The sequence below is a fragment of the Pleurodeles waltl genome, chromosome 2_1 (genome assembly GCF_031143425.1).
Source record: "Pleurodeles waltl isolate 20211129_DDA chromosome 2_1, aPleWal1.hap1.20221129, whole genome shotgun sequence".
NCBI classification, from domain to species: domain Eukaryota; kingdom Metazoa; phylum Chordata; class Amphibia; order Caudata; family Salamandridae; genus Pleurodeles; species Pleurodeles waltl.
In genome coordinates, this window is record NC_090438.1 from 588,217,522 (window position 1) to 588,233,796 (window position 16,275).

Below are 16,275 nucleotides of genomic sequence, written 5' to 3' on the forward strand. Positions count from 1 at the left end.
ATATGTGTAGAAAAAGTTGTAATGTACCTGCAGTTTCAACTGAAAATATCATTTTTTTTAATCAAGGCAAAAGAAGACCTTTGCACCATTCATCTGTGTTATCATGTCAGCAATGTGCGGACCTGGATGTTGTTCTCTTTCAATTGCCTTGTTAGCTTGATGCATATCCACACAGATGTGTAGAGGTCAGTTTCTGCCCTTTTTGGGTACTACTACTAAGGGAGAAACCCATGGCATCGGACAAGTAGAATGCCCTATGTTTAACTAATGATTGGAGTTCAGTTTCAACAACTTGTTGTAAATTAAATACACCTCTTTGGTGTCTTTGAGCAACAGGACGGACATCCTTATTAATATACAATTGTTTTGTTTCTTAGTCTTAAGTTTTCCTAACGCATGAGACAATGAAGGGAACTGACTTACTCTTTTGTGATAAGCATTCATGTTGTAGTTCACTGACATCAGTCCCATATCAGCAGCTGAGCTGAAACTAAATAAACAGGCACTTTACGTTTTACCTTGAAGCACGTGGATGGGTGCTTGCATGTTTGTTTTCTTGTGTTTCATTGTGGCTACGAATTAACCATTACTTTCCAAGGATGTCAATGCGACCCATGAATTCAACTTAGTTTTCTATGGCATCAGTCATTGTAATGGAGATAGTTCATTATATTTCTCCTCAGGCATAGTATTTGTCGATGCACCACTGTTGATGATGAAAGGTATTGAACAGCCATTTAATTTCAGTGTAATCTTTGGACAATGTTTAAATGACATGGGTGATTTTTCATGTTGACTTTTCTTTGAATGGTATTTTCTTTACATGCCGCCAATCCAACATGTGCACATTTTTCTGAGGTAAACATCGACATTGCACAATCCTCTTCTTCACTTTCACTTGATGTTGATACTGGTGAACTTTTTGACGATGATTTAGATGATGATCAACTTTGTTGGTGTTGATTTGTCTCAACTGATGTTGTTTATTGGTCTTGTGGGTGTGTGTCAAACATCACTTCTGGAACCTTCAGTCAGCCATTTTGTCTTCTCATCGTAACACACTTACCTTTTCTTTCACCTTGCAAACCATTACATGATGGTTTTCCTTACAACAGCCTTTGCAGATCTGTCCAATGGTAGGATATTTACCTTCATGTGGAAATAACAATCCACACCTGAAACTCAACTTCTTTTTCCTGGGAGACATCACTTTGTGCCCTTCAGCTTTATGTTTCTGCTTGCTTTTTAGGTTCATGACTGACTCACTTTTGGCACCTCCGGCCTCCATCTCAGCAGCTTGTTGATCGGCATGCTCTTCAGCTCTGGCAGCCATGAGAACTTGCTCCAGACTAAGAGTTTCTCTGACCATTCATCGTCTGGATGAATCTGACAGGCATCTGTCAAGAACTCTGAGATGTATTACTTCTTCATCTTCAAATTAGTTGAACTTACAGTGTTTGATGAGAGTATCCAGTGTCTCAACAAATTTGTCTATGGTTTCACCATCTCTTTGTCATTCCTGACTGAAAATGTACCTTTCAGAATCTACATTCAATACTGGATTTAACTTGATATCCAAAGCTTCTTTAATTTGATAGTATGTGACTTCATCAGATTGCAACATTTTCTCTATGACTTCTACTATACCGTCACCAGTAAGATTATTCAGGCATTTGATCATCTTTTTGTTATCTGTTTCTTCTAGCGCATCAATAAAATCATCAAATGTCTCTATTCAAGCCGTCCATCAATCACCAATATTTAGCTTTTTGGTGGTATCAAATGGTGGTGGTTTCAGGAAGGTGGTGGCAGTGTTAATGTTGATGGGATTGGCTGACACTGTGACTGGAGCTCTCTCTGACTCCGCTTGGCGGTCTTGTTGAATTTGTTCATGCACATCTCTGAGGCCTTGTGATGTGCTAGCCTCTGTGTCATCTTGTACAGTCTGTGAAACTGTGACTTCTTTCTTTGTCTCCATTGGAGCCCTTCACCTTCTGGAGCCTTCTTGAGTTGTGCTGAGCTGCCACCGACAGCTTTGGTGGCGAGACACTTCAGGTATTGGACAGCTCAGTAAGCACAGCCCTTGTGCTTGGTCTTGGGTTTCCTCACCCACCACTGAGGTCGTAACACTCTTCTGCTCAAAGCTCTAGTCAGTGTAGTGGCAGAGTACTTTGTTATCAACTGTTCTGTCAGCTGGTGATCTTCTCTGTATCAGTTTGTGCCAGACTGTAGTGTTATCACTTCATTCATTGTATAGCTTTATATAGCATTGCAGCACTGTACCTCTCTGTATGGCCTTGCTAGTAGGTTCTTGGCCAACGATGTGTAGACTTCTCAGTGAAGCTTTCTTTATCTTCAAATGCTTCACACCTCTGAATTTGCCCTTTGACTCCACAGATACCAAACATCGATTCAGCACTTCGATGAAGGCACACATGACACAACCAAGCAGTTTGCTTAGACCTTGGCAAGCTCTCTGGGAGAGCACTGTTGATATTTGGGTTACTTATTCCTTATCTTGTCGCCAGTTGTAGCATCTTCCTCAACCTGGCTACCCACCAATGAATACACCATACACAGAGTTATGAATTACATGTCTTTATTCTTCTGCATGTAACCACAAACTCAACATTCACTTCACCATGTTCTAAAACTTACATTACAGACCTACGAAGGTCCTCAGAAGTCAAAAGGGTTCTGCCATTCACACTCATACGACATTACACATGCTATTCATTACTCCCTGTAAATCAAGGTTCATGGAAGACACTACATCTGAATAAACCCACAGGCTAGGCTTTCACTGGTTAGATGTAGGAATGCCACCATGTATCATGTACAACATAATGAGGGATGTGAATGTATTAATTAATGCTGAATTGTGAGGACCCCCATGCCAAAACTATTGTGTGGTATTTATAGTATAGCGGAGCATTTTTGGCCAGTGGATTTTCTTCTGGATATAGCATTCCTACCAGACATTTTAGTATTTTTCAATATCGTGCAGGTTGGCCTTTTAACTTTCTCTTTGCACCAAGTGCAAATTAATAGAAAATGAAAACAATCTCTATTTAGCCATCAGGTGCTAATGGGAATAGATCACACTTTGGCCCTGATTTATACTTTTCGACACAAAACGACGCTAATGCAATATTGCATCAAAAAGGTTAGCGGTGACTAGCGCCATTTTTTAATGCCACTCGGGTGTCAAATTTATACTTTGACGATGAGTGGCGCTAAAAAATGTTTAGAGTAACTTTTTCCAATGGTAACCATTGCGCCTTGTCCTAAGGCAAAATGACGTTAACGGAGGAAAAATGACTCTAATCCGGTTTACCACATGTAAATACGTTGCAAAACGGAAATGCACAATTTTTGCCCACCATAGCGTCAAAAACTGATGCTAACGGAGCAAACAGTGCAAAGGAGCCACAAAATGGATCCCAGAAGCTAGTAGAGACCCCAGGGACACCCCATTCAACCAGGAACCAGCCAGCAGGACACAGACAAATCACAGGTGATGGAGAAGAAAAAGAGGAAGTGTCGTTTCAGGGCAGAGGAGCATGAAATACTGGTGAGAGAGGTGACAGAGCATCAAAATCAACTCTTCACCACCTCTAAATTGCCAACTGGAAGGAGAGAGGCAATATGGCAGCAGACTGTGGATAAGATCAAGAGTGTGGCAAAGGTTAGGGGAACTGACACTGAGTGCAAGAAACACCGGCATAACACATGCAGACACCACCTCCAGTGGCAAGGAGGAGAATTGAATTAGCAGAACTCCCACAGGCCCCACTTAGCACCCCAAGAGTAGCACCGACACAGGAGAGGACTTCGAGTACACAGGCACCAGCTTTGAGAGGACAGTGATAGGAGTCCAGCAGGAGCTGGCAAAGGAGGTGCGGTTGGGGATGCAAGGAATTGCAGCCAGCCTTGAGGGGATGCGGACGTGCATGGTCACGGCAACAGAACAGACTGCAGCCAACAGACGCACACACTCCCCAGTGTGTGGAGTCCAGGAGTGTCTGAGGGACATAGCTGCTGCCATGAGGGAGAGACCACAACAACTGCCCTCCCAAACTGGCAGAAGTGTGCCTGAGGACAATAAGGACTCGATGCACAGGGAATTGGTCTCCCTCAGGGCAGACTTGCCTGCCTACCACAGGGATATTGCAGCCATACTTACAAACCAGCAGCTCCTCCTTGCTGCAATGATGCCATATGTAGTGCTACAGATGGCAGCCACCAGGAATTGGGAGCACACATATGCAAACACTGAGGTGTGTGTGGCACCCTCTACCTCCCCACTACCACCATCAAGGGTAGAGGAGGCAACACACACATGGGAGGATGAAGATATGAAATGGATCATCTTCACCAGTAGGAGTTCCCGGTAGCACCAGCCCATGCCACAGGGGCAGTGTTTACCTTTGACCTGTGCTTGACATCATGCCAGTGTTGGCACTATGACAGATATGCACTCCTCCTCAGCACACTGTTGACCTTTCTGCTATGGACTGCTATTGTCCCTAACTTTCCATTTGGCAATTTATGTTACCCTGCACTTAAAGACATTTTACCCAAGCATGTCCAATGACATGTCCCTCAACCCTAGACATGTGTAGTGTCCCAATTGGATGGATTCCACGAATGGGGTCACAGACCTGGACATTGTGTATACTTAGCACTGTTACACTTGTAAATAAACACCAACTACACAACTAGCATGTTTATGTGTGTTGTGACACTTCTATTTAGCCTAGTGTTTGTGATGTGTGTAACATTTCTCAAGTCACAGAATGTCAGTACAAGAGTGAATGAATATGTGGGCACATATCTATGTACATGGTACCTATATGTTGTACATCGATGTTGGCCTCATCCACTACAAGCAAATCACTGAATATGTGATACAGGTTGAACACATGTATGCTACACCCACTACACACTACAAGAATGGGTGTGAAACAGTAATCAGGCAATATCGTCAGCTGAGAGTACTATTAGAACACATTGGTGTGAAACAGAGGGGCTCAAACTCATCCATTAATGCCACTGCTCAGTTTAGCAGGATAGGAATGATATGTAGGCTGTTGTAATATGTCCCACAGTGCCCAGCATTCGAAAACAAAACCCATACAATGTCAACTGAATTCACATACCTATCCTGTCCTATACATGTCAACATAGTCAGCTTGAGTAGAAGGAACACTTGATGGCAGGTGTACAGGTAAGTAGATGTATTCAAATCAAATCAAATCAAATCAAATCATTAACATTTATAAAGCGCGCTACTCACCCGTGCGGGTCTCAAGGCGCTAGGGGGGAAAGGGGGGGTTATCGCTGCTCGAACAGCCAAGTCTTTAGGAGTCTCCGGAAAGCGGAGTGGTCCTGGGTGGTCCTGAGGCTGGTGGGGAGGGAGTTCCAGGTCTTGGCCGCCAGGAAGGAGAAAGATCTCCCACCCACCGTGGAGCGGCGGGTGCGAGGGACGGCAGCAAGTGCGAGGCCAGCGGAGCGGAGGGGGCGGGTGGGGACGTAGAAGCTGAGGCGTCTGTTGAGGTATTCCGGTCCCTTGTTGTGGAGGGCTTTGTGTGCGTGGGTGAGAAGACGGAAGGTGATCCTTTTGCTGACTGGGAGCCAATGCAGGTGTCTCAGGTGTGCGGAGATGTGGCTGTTGCGGGGTACGTCGAGGATGAGGCGGGCCGAGGCGTTTTGGATGCGTTGCAGGCGGTTTTGGAGTTTGGCGGTGGTCCCGGCGTAGAGGGTGTTGCCGTAGTCCAGGCGACTCGTGACAAGGGCGTGGGTCACGTTTTTTCTGGTGTTGGCGGGGATCCAGCGGAAGATCTTGCGGAGCATGCGGAGAGTGAGGAAGCAGGCGGAGGACACGGCGTTGACTTGCTTGGTCATGGTGAGAAGAGGGTCCAAGATGAAGCCGAGGTTGCGGGCGTGGTCTGCGGGGGTCGGTGCGGTGCCGAGGGCCGTGGGCCACCAGGAGTCGTCCCAGGCGGACGGGGTGTTGCCGAGGATGAGGACTTCCGTTTTTTCAGAGTTCAGCTTTAGGCGGCTGAGCCTCATCCAATCTGCGACGTCCTTCATACCCTCTTGTAGGTTGGTCTTGGCGCTGGCGGGGTCCTTGGTGAGGGAGAGTACAAGTTGGGTGTCGTCGGCGTAGGAGGTGATGATGATGTCGTGCTTGCGTACGATGTCGGCGAGGGGGCTCATGTAGACATTGAAGAGTGTCGGGCTGAGCGATGAGCCTTGAGGTACGCCGCAGATGATCTTGGTGGGTTCTGAGCGAAACGGAGGGAGGTAAACTCTTTGGGAGCGGTTAGCGAGGAAGGAGGCGATCCAGTCCAGGGCCTGGCCTTGGATCCCGGTGGAGCGTAGGCGGGTGATTAGGGTGCGGTGACAGACGGTGTCAAAGGCAGCCGAGAGGTCGAGGAGAATGAGGGCGACTGTTTCACCGTTGTCCATCAGGGTTCTGATGTCGTCTGTGACTGAGATGAGGGCGGTTTCCGTGCTGTGGTTGGTTCGGAATCCGGTTTGTGAAGGGTCGAGCAGGTTGTTGTCTTCCAGGAAGGTGGTCAGCTGTTTGTTGACGGTCTTTTCTATTACCTTGGCTGGGAAAGGTAGAAGAGAGATGGGGCGGAAATTTTTCAGGTCGCTTGGGTCAGCCGTAGGTTTCTTTAGTAGGGCGTTGACTTCAGCGTGCTTCCAGCATTCGGGGAAGGTAGCAGAAGAAAAAGAATAGTTGATGACGGTTTGGAGGTGCGGGGCGATGATGTCGTCGGCTTTGTTAAAGATGAAGTGCGGGCAGGGGTCCGAAGGGGCACCGGAGTGGATAGAGTTCATGATGGATTTGGTTTCTTCCGTGTTGATGTGGGTCCAGTTGTTGAGGGTGATGTCCGGGGAAGCGGGTTCAGTGGTGTATGGTTGGGTCTGGTGTCCGAAGCTGTCGTGGAGGTCGCTGATCTTGCGATGGAAGAAAGTGGCGAGAGATTCGCACAAATCCTGTGAGGGCGTGACGGCGTTGGCGCTGGCGCTGGGGTTGGAGAACTCTTTGACGATGCTGAAGAGTTCTCTGCTGTTGTGGCTGTTTTTGTCTAGTCTGTCGGTGAAAAAGTTCCTTTTGGCAGTGCGGATCAGGTGGTGGTGTTCGCGTGTAGCGTTCTTGAGGGCGGTCATGTTGTCCGCGGTGTGGTCCTTGCGCCAGGCCTTCTCAAGGGCACAACAAGTTTTCTTTGATTCTTTGAGGGTGTCAGAGAACCAGAGAGGTTTTTTGGTGTTGGTCTGTCGATGCGTGCGTTTGAGGGGAGCAAGGTTGTCAGCGCAGTTGGAGATCCAGTTTGTGAGGTTGAGAGCTGCGTCGTTGGGGTCGGTGGTGAGGGTGGGTTGGTTGGCGGCGAGAGCGGAGAAGAGTTGCTCTTCAGGGATCTTGTTCCACTGTCGACGAGGGGTGGGTTGAGTGCGGAGGTGGGAGGTCTCGCGTCGGAATGTGAAGTGGACGCACCTGTGGTCGGTCCAGTGTAGGGCAGAGGTGTGGCTGAAGAAGACGTGTTTGCTGGCGGAGAAGATAGGGTCGAGCGTGTGTCCGGCGATGTGGGTGGCGGTGTTCACCAGTTGTTTGAGGCCGAGGTTGGCGAGGTTGTCGAGCAGGGTGGTGGTGTTGGGGTCGTTGTTTTGTTCCAGATGGAAGTTGAGGTCGCCTAGGAGGATGTAGTCCGGTGAGGCGAGGGCGTGCGGGGAGATGAAGTCGGCGATGGCGTCGCTGAAAGAGGCGCGAGGTCCGGGAGGACGGTAGACGAGGGATCCTCTGAGGGTGGTCCTTGGGTCGGTGCGAATCTGAAAATGCAGGTGTTCAGCGGCGAGGGGGGGGTCTTCGGTGGAGGTGGTGACGCTGATGGAGTCTTTGAAGATGATGGCGACACCTCCTCCTACTTGGTTGGTGCGGTCTTTTCTGGAGATCTTGTAGCCTTCGGGGATGGCGGTAGCGATGTCTGGAGCAGAGGAGGCGTTCATCCATGTCTCCGTGATGAAGGCGACGTCCGGGGCTGTGGAGTCCAGGAGGTCCCAAAGTTCAACGGCGTGCTTGTGGCCGGAACGAGCGTTGATCAGGATGCACTTGAGGTGGTTGATGGCGCGTGGGCTTGTGGTCGTGGTAGTTGCGTGGCTGCCAGTGTGACAGCTGAGTCATAAGGAGGTGCTGAACATGTCAAGAGAGGGATTTGGATGCAGGACGGAGTCCCCAGGACAACACACAATTTGCACTGTACACCCATGGGAAGACCATGAGACCCAAGCATATGACACATGAAGTAGGGGAGTACCCAATAATTTTTATCATGATTATTAAATTAATAAAATAATAGTAATTAACACCTATCCTAATCTAACCTATCCTAACTGTACATAACCCACAACAGACCCTATGTTGCACTTACCTTACACGTTTAACGACACACTCTAAACATTCGCCCCCCATCCACCTTATATCACAGGACACAAGCAGGACAACATACACTAAACTACACATTAACTAACTATGACTATACAAATATATATTTTGTTGTATTTTTTTAATTTCTTTTTTTTTTAAATAAACATATAAAAGCCCCAACATCACCACCACCCACCCACATAGTAAAACATTAAGATTAGAAAACCCACCCCCAAACCTACTTATCCTAACTAACCCACTAACCTATACTAACCTACAACTAACCCCCTAATACTCACAAAAAAGCTAGAAAAAGAGGAAGGAGGGGAGTTAACTTGGGAGGAGTGACATAATGCCATTCAGAGTTTGGCCCTTTTCAGTCTTTTCTTTATAGTCTTGAGGGCCTTGCTATTCTTGGCCACCTCTTTCTCAATGACGTCCAACTTTTGGAGGACCTGTTGTACATCCCTTTGAATATCTTTAATGGCACTCATGTCCATGGCAGCAGATGTGGTTGGATGTGTGATGGTACTTGTGGGTGCACCAGCTGGAGCAATATTCATGTTGGCAGCTGTGGGCCCATGCACAGCTGTGGTGCTTGGTCCGGCCTGTGTGGGCAGTGTGGGTCCCTCTTAGCAGAATGCCCGCCACTCACCAGTGGATCACTTTGAGCAATAGCGGTGTGCCATCCTCCTGAAACTAGATTCCACTGCCAATATGTGCCTATAGCGCACTGCCCTCGTCTGAAAGACACAGAGTTGTTCATTATTCATGTTGGCAGCTGTTAAAAGGAGACAAGCAACCAACAGTGTCAGCATTGTGTGGAGTATGTACAGTAAATTAGCTTACTATCTACATCGAATAGAACATGCACTCCTATACCATATAGGTTCAGTGTTGATAGCTACACATGCAAGTCTGATCAAAACGACTGTCACCTACACTGTGAGCATCACATCTACCTGCACATTTGTTGATCCCACCCCCTATGCCTCAGGGGGTATGGCCATGCAGATCAACATCTCAACTGTCCAGGTCATCCACCAATGCATGCCCACTCATACATGGAGTCAGGGATAATAATTTAACCTATGACAAAAATGGCAATTCATGTGTCCAGGTATAGACACCCATCAATACCTGATCAGCCAATACCATTCCTCACACAACCATACCCATGCCAGCACATGATTGGACTTGACTTGCATACACGGCTTTTACATTTCATATAGTTGTCACGTAAGTGGACTACAAAATTATTGGCACTATGCTGGGGGACAAATGCCCACACAATCCTAAATGTACATTACAATAAAGGGATGAACCAATTTGTGCCCAAAGTGGTGCTGGTGCATCACTGTGTTGTGGGAATGACGCTGTGTTCTAGTGCCATTATATACACAATGGTGCACATCTAAGTCACATATGGAGCTACATGTGGCTTGTCATCATCTTGTTTACACAATACTGGCCATTAAGTGCCAGAAGCCTCACAAGATATGACTCCCTGCATGTGCATGGGGGAACCACTTAAATGTGACACAGTGTCACCATCCAGCCTACTTTGAACTCTGATCAGTTTACAACTCATCACTTCTAACATTGGTTGCTGAACTCATGGCTCATTCACACTAAACACTTCAACACTACACAGGAAATACAATATAACACTTACTGGATACGTCTTGGTCCTCAAATCTTGCCACCTCACCTATGGTGTAGGGGGGAGGTCCAACTGAAATATATGGATGGAAAACCATGGTTAGTACACCGGGACAAACCTGCAAGTCAGGCTGGGTCGCGGTTGAGGCAAGCCAGGTAGAGTTGCCGTGGTGGATTGGTCCCTTTATGGAGCTTTTTTGCAAAAGTTCTCCAAACTTCTGGATCTTCCTCCAGATGTTCTTTTAAAGTTATTTTGAGGTCCACAGCTCACCCCAATATTCCTGAAGCTCTGAGATGCTTCTTAAGGGTGTGGACTACAACTCCAAGAATGCACCTGGCGCAAACTCCTTTTTGGCCACTGGATAGAGGTCAGCTGGTCACTTTCTTCAGGAGTTGGTACAGGGGACTCTTAATAGCAAGTTTTCATCTGTAGCAAACAGGGAGTCCCTCCTTGAACCAGTTGAAGCCAGGCAAAGTTCTTCTTGTGGTGGAGCCGAAGTGTGCAGCTGGTGCAGTCCACCAGAGAGCAGTCTCCAGGTGTAGGTCAGAGGTCCAGCAGGGCAGTCCATCTTCTCCTGTAGTTCTTCAGTGATGGAACTGGGTAGGGATCTGAGGTGTGGGTGCAGGTCTGTCAGTTTTATCCTTCCTCCTGGGTGAAAAACAAGGGGGTCCTGGTTGTCCAATCAGGTGCAGGGTCCTTCCTGACCACTTCCTGGGAAGTGTGGCAAAAATCTATCCCAGGGAGTAACATTCCTCAAAAATCCATAATGGATAAAAGTGATTTTTGGAGCTTACATCTGGCTGAGCCCATCCACTTGTGTGGCTAGAGATCTTAAACACACCCGTCTCCTGCCCTCTCCTAATCTAATCAGGGGGGCACCTAATTGTCCAGGTTTTTAGGATGTGAGGTGCTGGGTTGCTCCAAATGTCCTTCCCTGCCTTTGAAGACCAGTTTGGCAACCCCCCTTCCTCCTTCCCCATCTGCTGAGGGAAGATCTCCTCCCCCAGGCACATCTATTTGTGTTGAGCCAAGCCACTCCACACCTCATCAAAGAAGCCTGGCCAGACTGCCAGAGGCTAGCCTATCAGAGCAAAGCAGCAAAACATTGCAGGGCCGGAGTTGGCAACATTTCAGGTAAAGTTTAAAACTCTTTACCTGAACAAGTTATATTAAATCCAACAATTGTAAGTTGTGGGATTTATTATAACAATTAATTTGATACCAAAATTGAGGTATCGGTTACTTAAGGGGACCTTATAAATTAAAATAAAGTCTCCCCATTCTAGCCTATGGAGGCCATTCACTACAATGAGGAAAAAACAAATTTGGCTGTGTTACCTCACCAGGGCTTATAAAACTATTTTTAGAAGGTCCCTTCTTATAGTTAAATGGCACCCAGCCCTAGGGGCACATAGGGTACACCTTAGGGTGACTTATATGTAAAAATAAGGTCATTTAAGACTTTGGAACTACTTTTAATTCCTAAGTCGAATTGTCATGTAATTTTCATTTAAAAACAGCCACTAAGGCAGGCCTGCCTTTAAAATGACACTGGGCACCTCAGCAATGCACCTACGGGTGCACCACCTATGCTGGGTCCCTAAACCTACATGCCCTACCATATACTAGGGACTTATAGGTAGGTTGACTTAGCCAATTATAGTTAGTCTAATTTGCATACTCATTTTATACAGAGCACAGGCCCTGGGACTTGTTAGCAGTACCCAGGGCACCATCAGAGTCAGGAAAACACCAGCAAAAAGTAAAAAATTGTGGTAAAAAGTTAGGGGGTCTCTGCAATCAGCCCTGTTTTCTCACTTGTATTGACAAAATTTACAAGGTGAATTATGTGATAATTATGTGAAGAAGTTCTGTACTATGTGCAGTCTGCGGCTTATCCTAGCACCTGAGTTGTGGTCTTTCCCCTCATTTTCTTCTTCACCATCCTCCTCCTCAGGCAGGTCATCAACCTGCTCATATAATGGTACGTTTATCTGTACGTATATGTTGTACACATATGTTGCAGGATAGCACATATCAATTTGATCTTATAGATCATTTGTGGGGCTTATAGGAGGCTGCCTCCTGTGATGTCGTGGCACCTGAATCTGGACTTCAGGATGCCAAATGTCCTCTCCACAATGGCTTGTGTCCTCTAATGTCTGCACGGTCTGCTGCTGTGATTGGGTTGTGAAATGGGGTCATTATCCATGGCTGTATGCCATAGCCCAGATCTGCTGCAAAAGATTACAGGAGTAATTTGTTGTAAGGCTTGCAACAGGTAAGTCATGTAGCATGGCAGTTGATATTAGGATTTGGTTGTGGCTCATATGTATTTGTGTTTTGGTTTGAGTTCCTATCCTTGTGTGATCTTTCCTCAGCACTGGGTTGTTGGACATGACAATATTGTGTTTGTGTCAAGGACCTCGAACACTTAATTTGGATTCCACACTGATAGTCATTATGTATGTACCATGCGTTGTGTAGTGCTCCTTTGTATCAGTGTGCTATCGCTCTAGGGGACATGACACATCCTAATAACACAATGGGGGTCAGATGTGGTGGCAACATGGTAGCACTACAGTGCCTGGACATCCCATCCCTTTTGACATGTGTCATTGCAGATAATGTGTGACACTTAGGGCCTATGAAATTGGTAAGTGTGAATGCACAACATGTCTCCTAAATTGGCTGCTGTGTCCTGTAACATTTCAACTATACAAGAAAGCCCCATGTGTGACATGTTACTTGGCAAACCTTTGTTGTCTCCTGCGCCAGTTGCTCATGTATAGCCGTGCACCAATGCTACCTACCCCACACTAGGGTACTTGGCTATCTGCCATGTAGAGGTGGATGTATCCGTGCTGGATGGTACACCGTCCTGGACATATACTTTTTTGATGGCCAATTGGCTCTTTCTGTGTGTGCAGCCATGTGCAGCATGCATTTGTGTCACATTCATATGAGTTCATAGCATAATCTACTTCCTATTTGCAACCGGCATACTGCACCCCTGGGGTGGTATTTGTTGTTGGCACTTCCACTAATTCAGCACAAATAGAGTATAAGATATGCCCCTTTATGCGCTATGCACCTCTAGACAAAGAGCAGCCACATGCAAATCAGCTTTCATCCTGCTCCAATTGGAAGAGGACAGCCTTAACTGCAAGTCCAGGTACCCTCCAAATCGGAATACAAGCAAAACAGACTGATTTCGCTCAATTTAGTCTTCATCAGGAATGTATTGTTTGATTCCTATTGCACAATGAACTACCACAAAATAACTTGGTAGCTTGTGCCACACTGCTCTTATTGGCGCAGAACCAAGATTTGTTTGTATGTGGCTAGTCTCTCTCTAGAGTGCCATTCTGGACAATATAGACAGCCCAAGAGATTGCCAATATTTGAGTTCAAGTATTCCTTCCATTGATTTATTGTTTACTGATCAGTGCTGGTGTTAACTGGTTCGGTGCTGCGGACGTAATGGTTACGTCCCGCGGCACAGTGCTCCTGTGCCAAGGACATAACCATTATGTCCCGGAGCTCCGAGGCAGTGCTAGCGCTCCCTCAGTGGGCTTCCACCCCAACCCCTCATGGCAGGGATGGAAGGAGAATTGCTTCCCCTTCCACCCCGACCCCACCTGACCCCCCCCCAGTGACGTCTGATGATGTCAGCCTGCAAACGTGCGCTGACCTCATCAGAGGCCACCTCCCATTGCTCTGGAATGCATTTGCATTTCTCTTCCATTCATGTGATGAGGCCTCAGAGGCTTCAAAAGGAAGGAAAGGAATTTCCTTCCCTTTGAAGTCTCTCAGAGCATTTCAGGAGCCGGATGGTGAAGTAATCTGGCTGCTGAAATGCCCACTAGACACCAGGGATCATTTTTCTTTGTAAAAGTGGCATGAGGGGATTGACCCCTTGGGCAAGGGACACTCCCCAGGGGGGCAATTATTTTCAAGGCCTTTTTTGCCCCCCCGGGGGCAGATCGGCCTATTGTTATTATGCCGATCTGCCCTCAGGGGGGGTAGAAACCTCTAGGCGCCAGGGATCTTTTTTTTTTTTTCATACGAGGAAAACAACCCCTTAGGCAAGAGTCGCTCCCCTGGGGGGTGAATTATATTTAGGCCATTTCTGTCCGCCTTGGGGGCAGATGGGCCTATTTTTATTAGGCCAACTAGACACCAGGGATTTTTTTTTTTAAAGGTCAATTTCATGCGAGGGGAGCGACCCCTTAGGCAAGGGTTGCTCCCCTCAAGGGGAAATTTGTTAAAGACCATTTCTGCCCCCCTGCCTCTGGGGGGGCAGAAACCACTAGACACCAGGGATGGTGTGGAGAACCGAAGATGTCTTGTTTGAACTGATTTGAAAATGAACCACTGGAGAGGTTTCCTTGGTATTTGTGTGAAATGTGTGAAAAAACTTCTTGGAAATCTTAGGCCCATATTTATACTTTTTTAGCGCCGCATTTGCGCCGCTTTTTTACACAAAAAACTGCGCAAACTTTCAAAATACAATTGTGGCCCGTATTTATACTTTTTTTTCACCGCATTTGCGTCATTTTTTTATGCAAAAGCGGCACAAACTTGCAAAATACAATAGTATTTTGTGGGTTTGTGCCGTTTTTGCGTCAAAAAGCGTCGCAAATGCGGCGCTAAAAAAAGTATAAATATGGGCCTAAGATTTCCAATAAGTTACCTCACCTATTACTTCATCCATTTTGCTCCATCTACTGTCAAATGTGTGTGGTGTTGGAAGTCTGGAAGCCAATATGTTTGGAACATGAAATGTGACTCACTTGGGTGTGAAAGTCACGTGACTAGTGCACTCGAAAAGCAGTTGTAAAAGGCAAGCTTCAGTATTTCATATTTCATCAAAGGCCAAAATTAATATATCCCAAATAATAAAAACAAGAAATAACAATGACCATTTTCCGATCCTACTAAGGGCTACAACATCTGAGAAACATCTATATAAATGTATTTATTGTTTTTTTAATAGTTTATTGGGAGAGCTTATGTCCTGGTGAAAGTGAGCATTTAATTGTATGATACTGCTTTAGAGACTCATTTAAACTGTCTATTTTGCCATCTTATGTACCACTTCTTATCTCATGAATCAAAATTTAACGAAGATAGTGTACATCATACATTTGGCAGATTTGGCAAAGAAGAAAAACACTTATGTACGAATTTTGCAAATAATGTCACACGTTTACAACCCCATACATACACAATTAAATATCTCCAACGCACATACTAAAAACAATACCTGAATATGCGGCAGTGTCTGTTGCTGAAGAGGCAATATATAATTGGATTGATGGCGCTATTAAGGGCTGGTAAATTTTGAATAATGACTGATGCATAGAAACGCTCTTTGGTCAGTGGCAGCATGTCAAAGTTGTCCAGTATATCAAATAGAAAATAAGGACTCCAGCAAAGTACAAATGCTGAAAAGGAAGCATAACGAAAGATAAGGCACAAACCAGTTTAAACACAAATTCATCAAGAAATAGCATTTAAGGTCACAATGTCACCTTTGGGAACATAGTGGCACAACAGTGTATTGTCATGTTCTACTTACCGGCTCTCTCTGACTCACTTGTACGACTAACGTTAGATCTAGGAGTAGAATAGCCTGAATTAGAAAAATCAGACATCTGTTCTCCAGGATTTTAAGATGTATTTTAACAAAATACCTCCCTCATGTCTCTAGAGCTCCTTCTGCTAACAGGTATTGGCCTTTTTGGGGAATGCTGTTTACTTGATGATGTCAGCGCTAATATAATAGGAACCACACATTAACAAAAGGAATGTTTAGCCAGTGTTATTCTGTGTGGAGAAATGGAAAAGCAGACGACAATATTACTGTCTGTGAAGGACACATTGACTATGTACAATAAATCATTTTCACGGGAAACGTGTTAGAAGAAAATAGCTGGGATGGTACTTCAAAGAGTTATCCCTCAAAAAAGGCATCCGGATTTCCTCTATTGTGTCAAGAAGACGTTATCCCAAAAGGAAAGAAAGAAGCCTATTTAAGCCTCAACTCTAAAAAATCCTGTTGTAATGGAGAACACCTTTTAGGTTTTAGTTTTACGCAGAACATTGTTACAGGATTTATGGGCAAAGGCAAAGACTGTAGTTTTTATAAAATACATAAAATGTTCAGTAT

At 45.8% G+C, this 16,275-nt stretch overlaps 1 protein-coding gene across 1 annotated transcript in view; it reads right to left on the reverse strand.

The window, feature by feature from the left end:
- Positions 1-16,275, reverse strand: part of NPSR1 (neuropeptide S receptor 1) — a 1,383,746-nt gene that overhangs the window by 86,659 nt on the left and 1,280,812 nt on the right. The window contains exon 8 of the mRNA XM_069208133.1: positions 15,370-15,550. Within this exon, the coding sequence (XP_069064234.1) occupies positions 15,370-15,550 (181 nt within the window). The remainder of the gene's footprint in view (positions 1-15,369; positions 15,551-16,275) is intronic.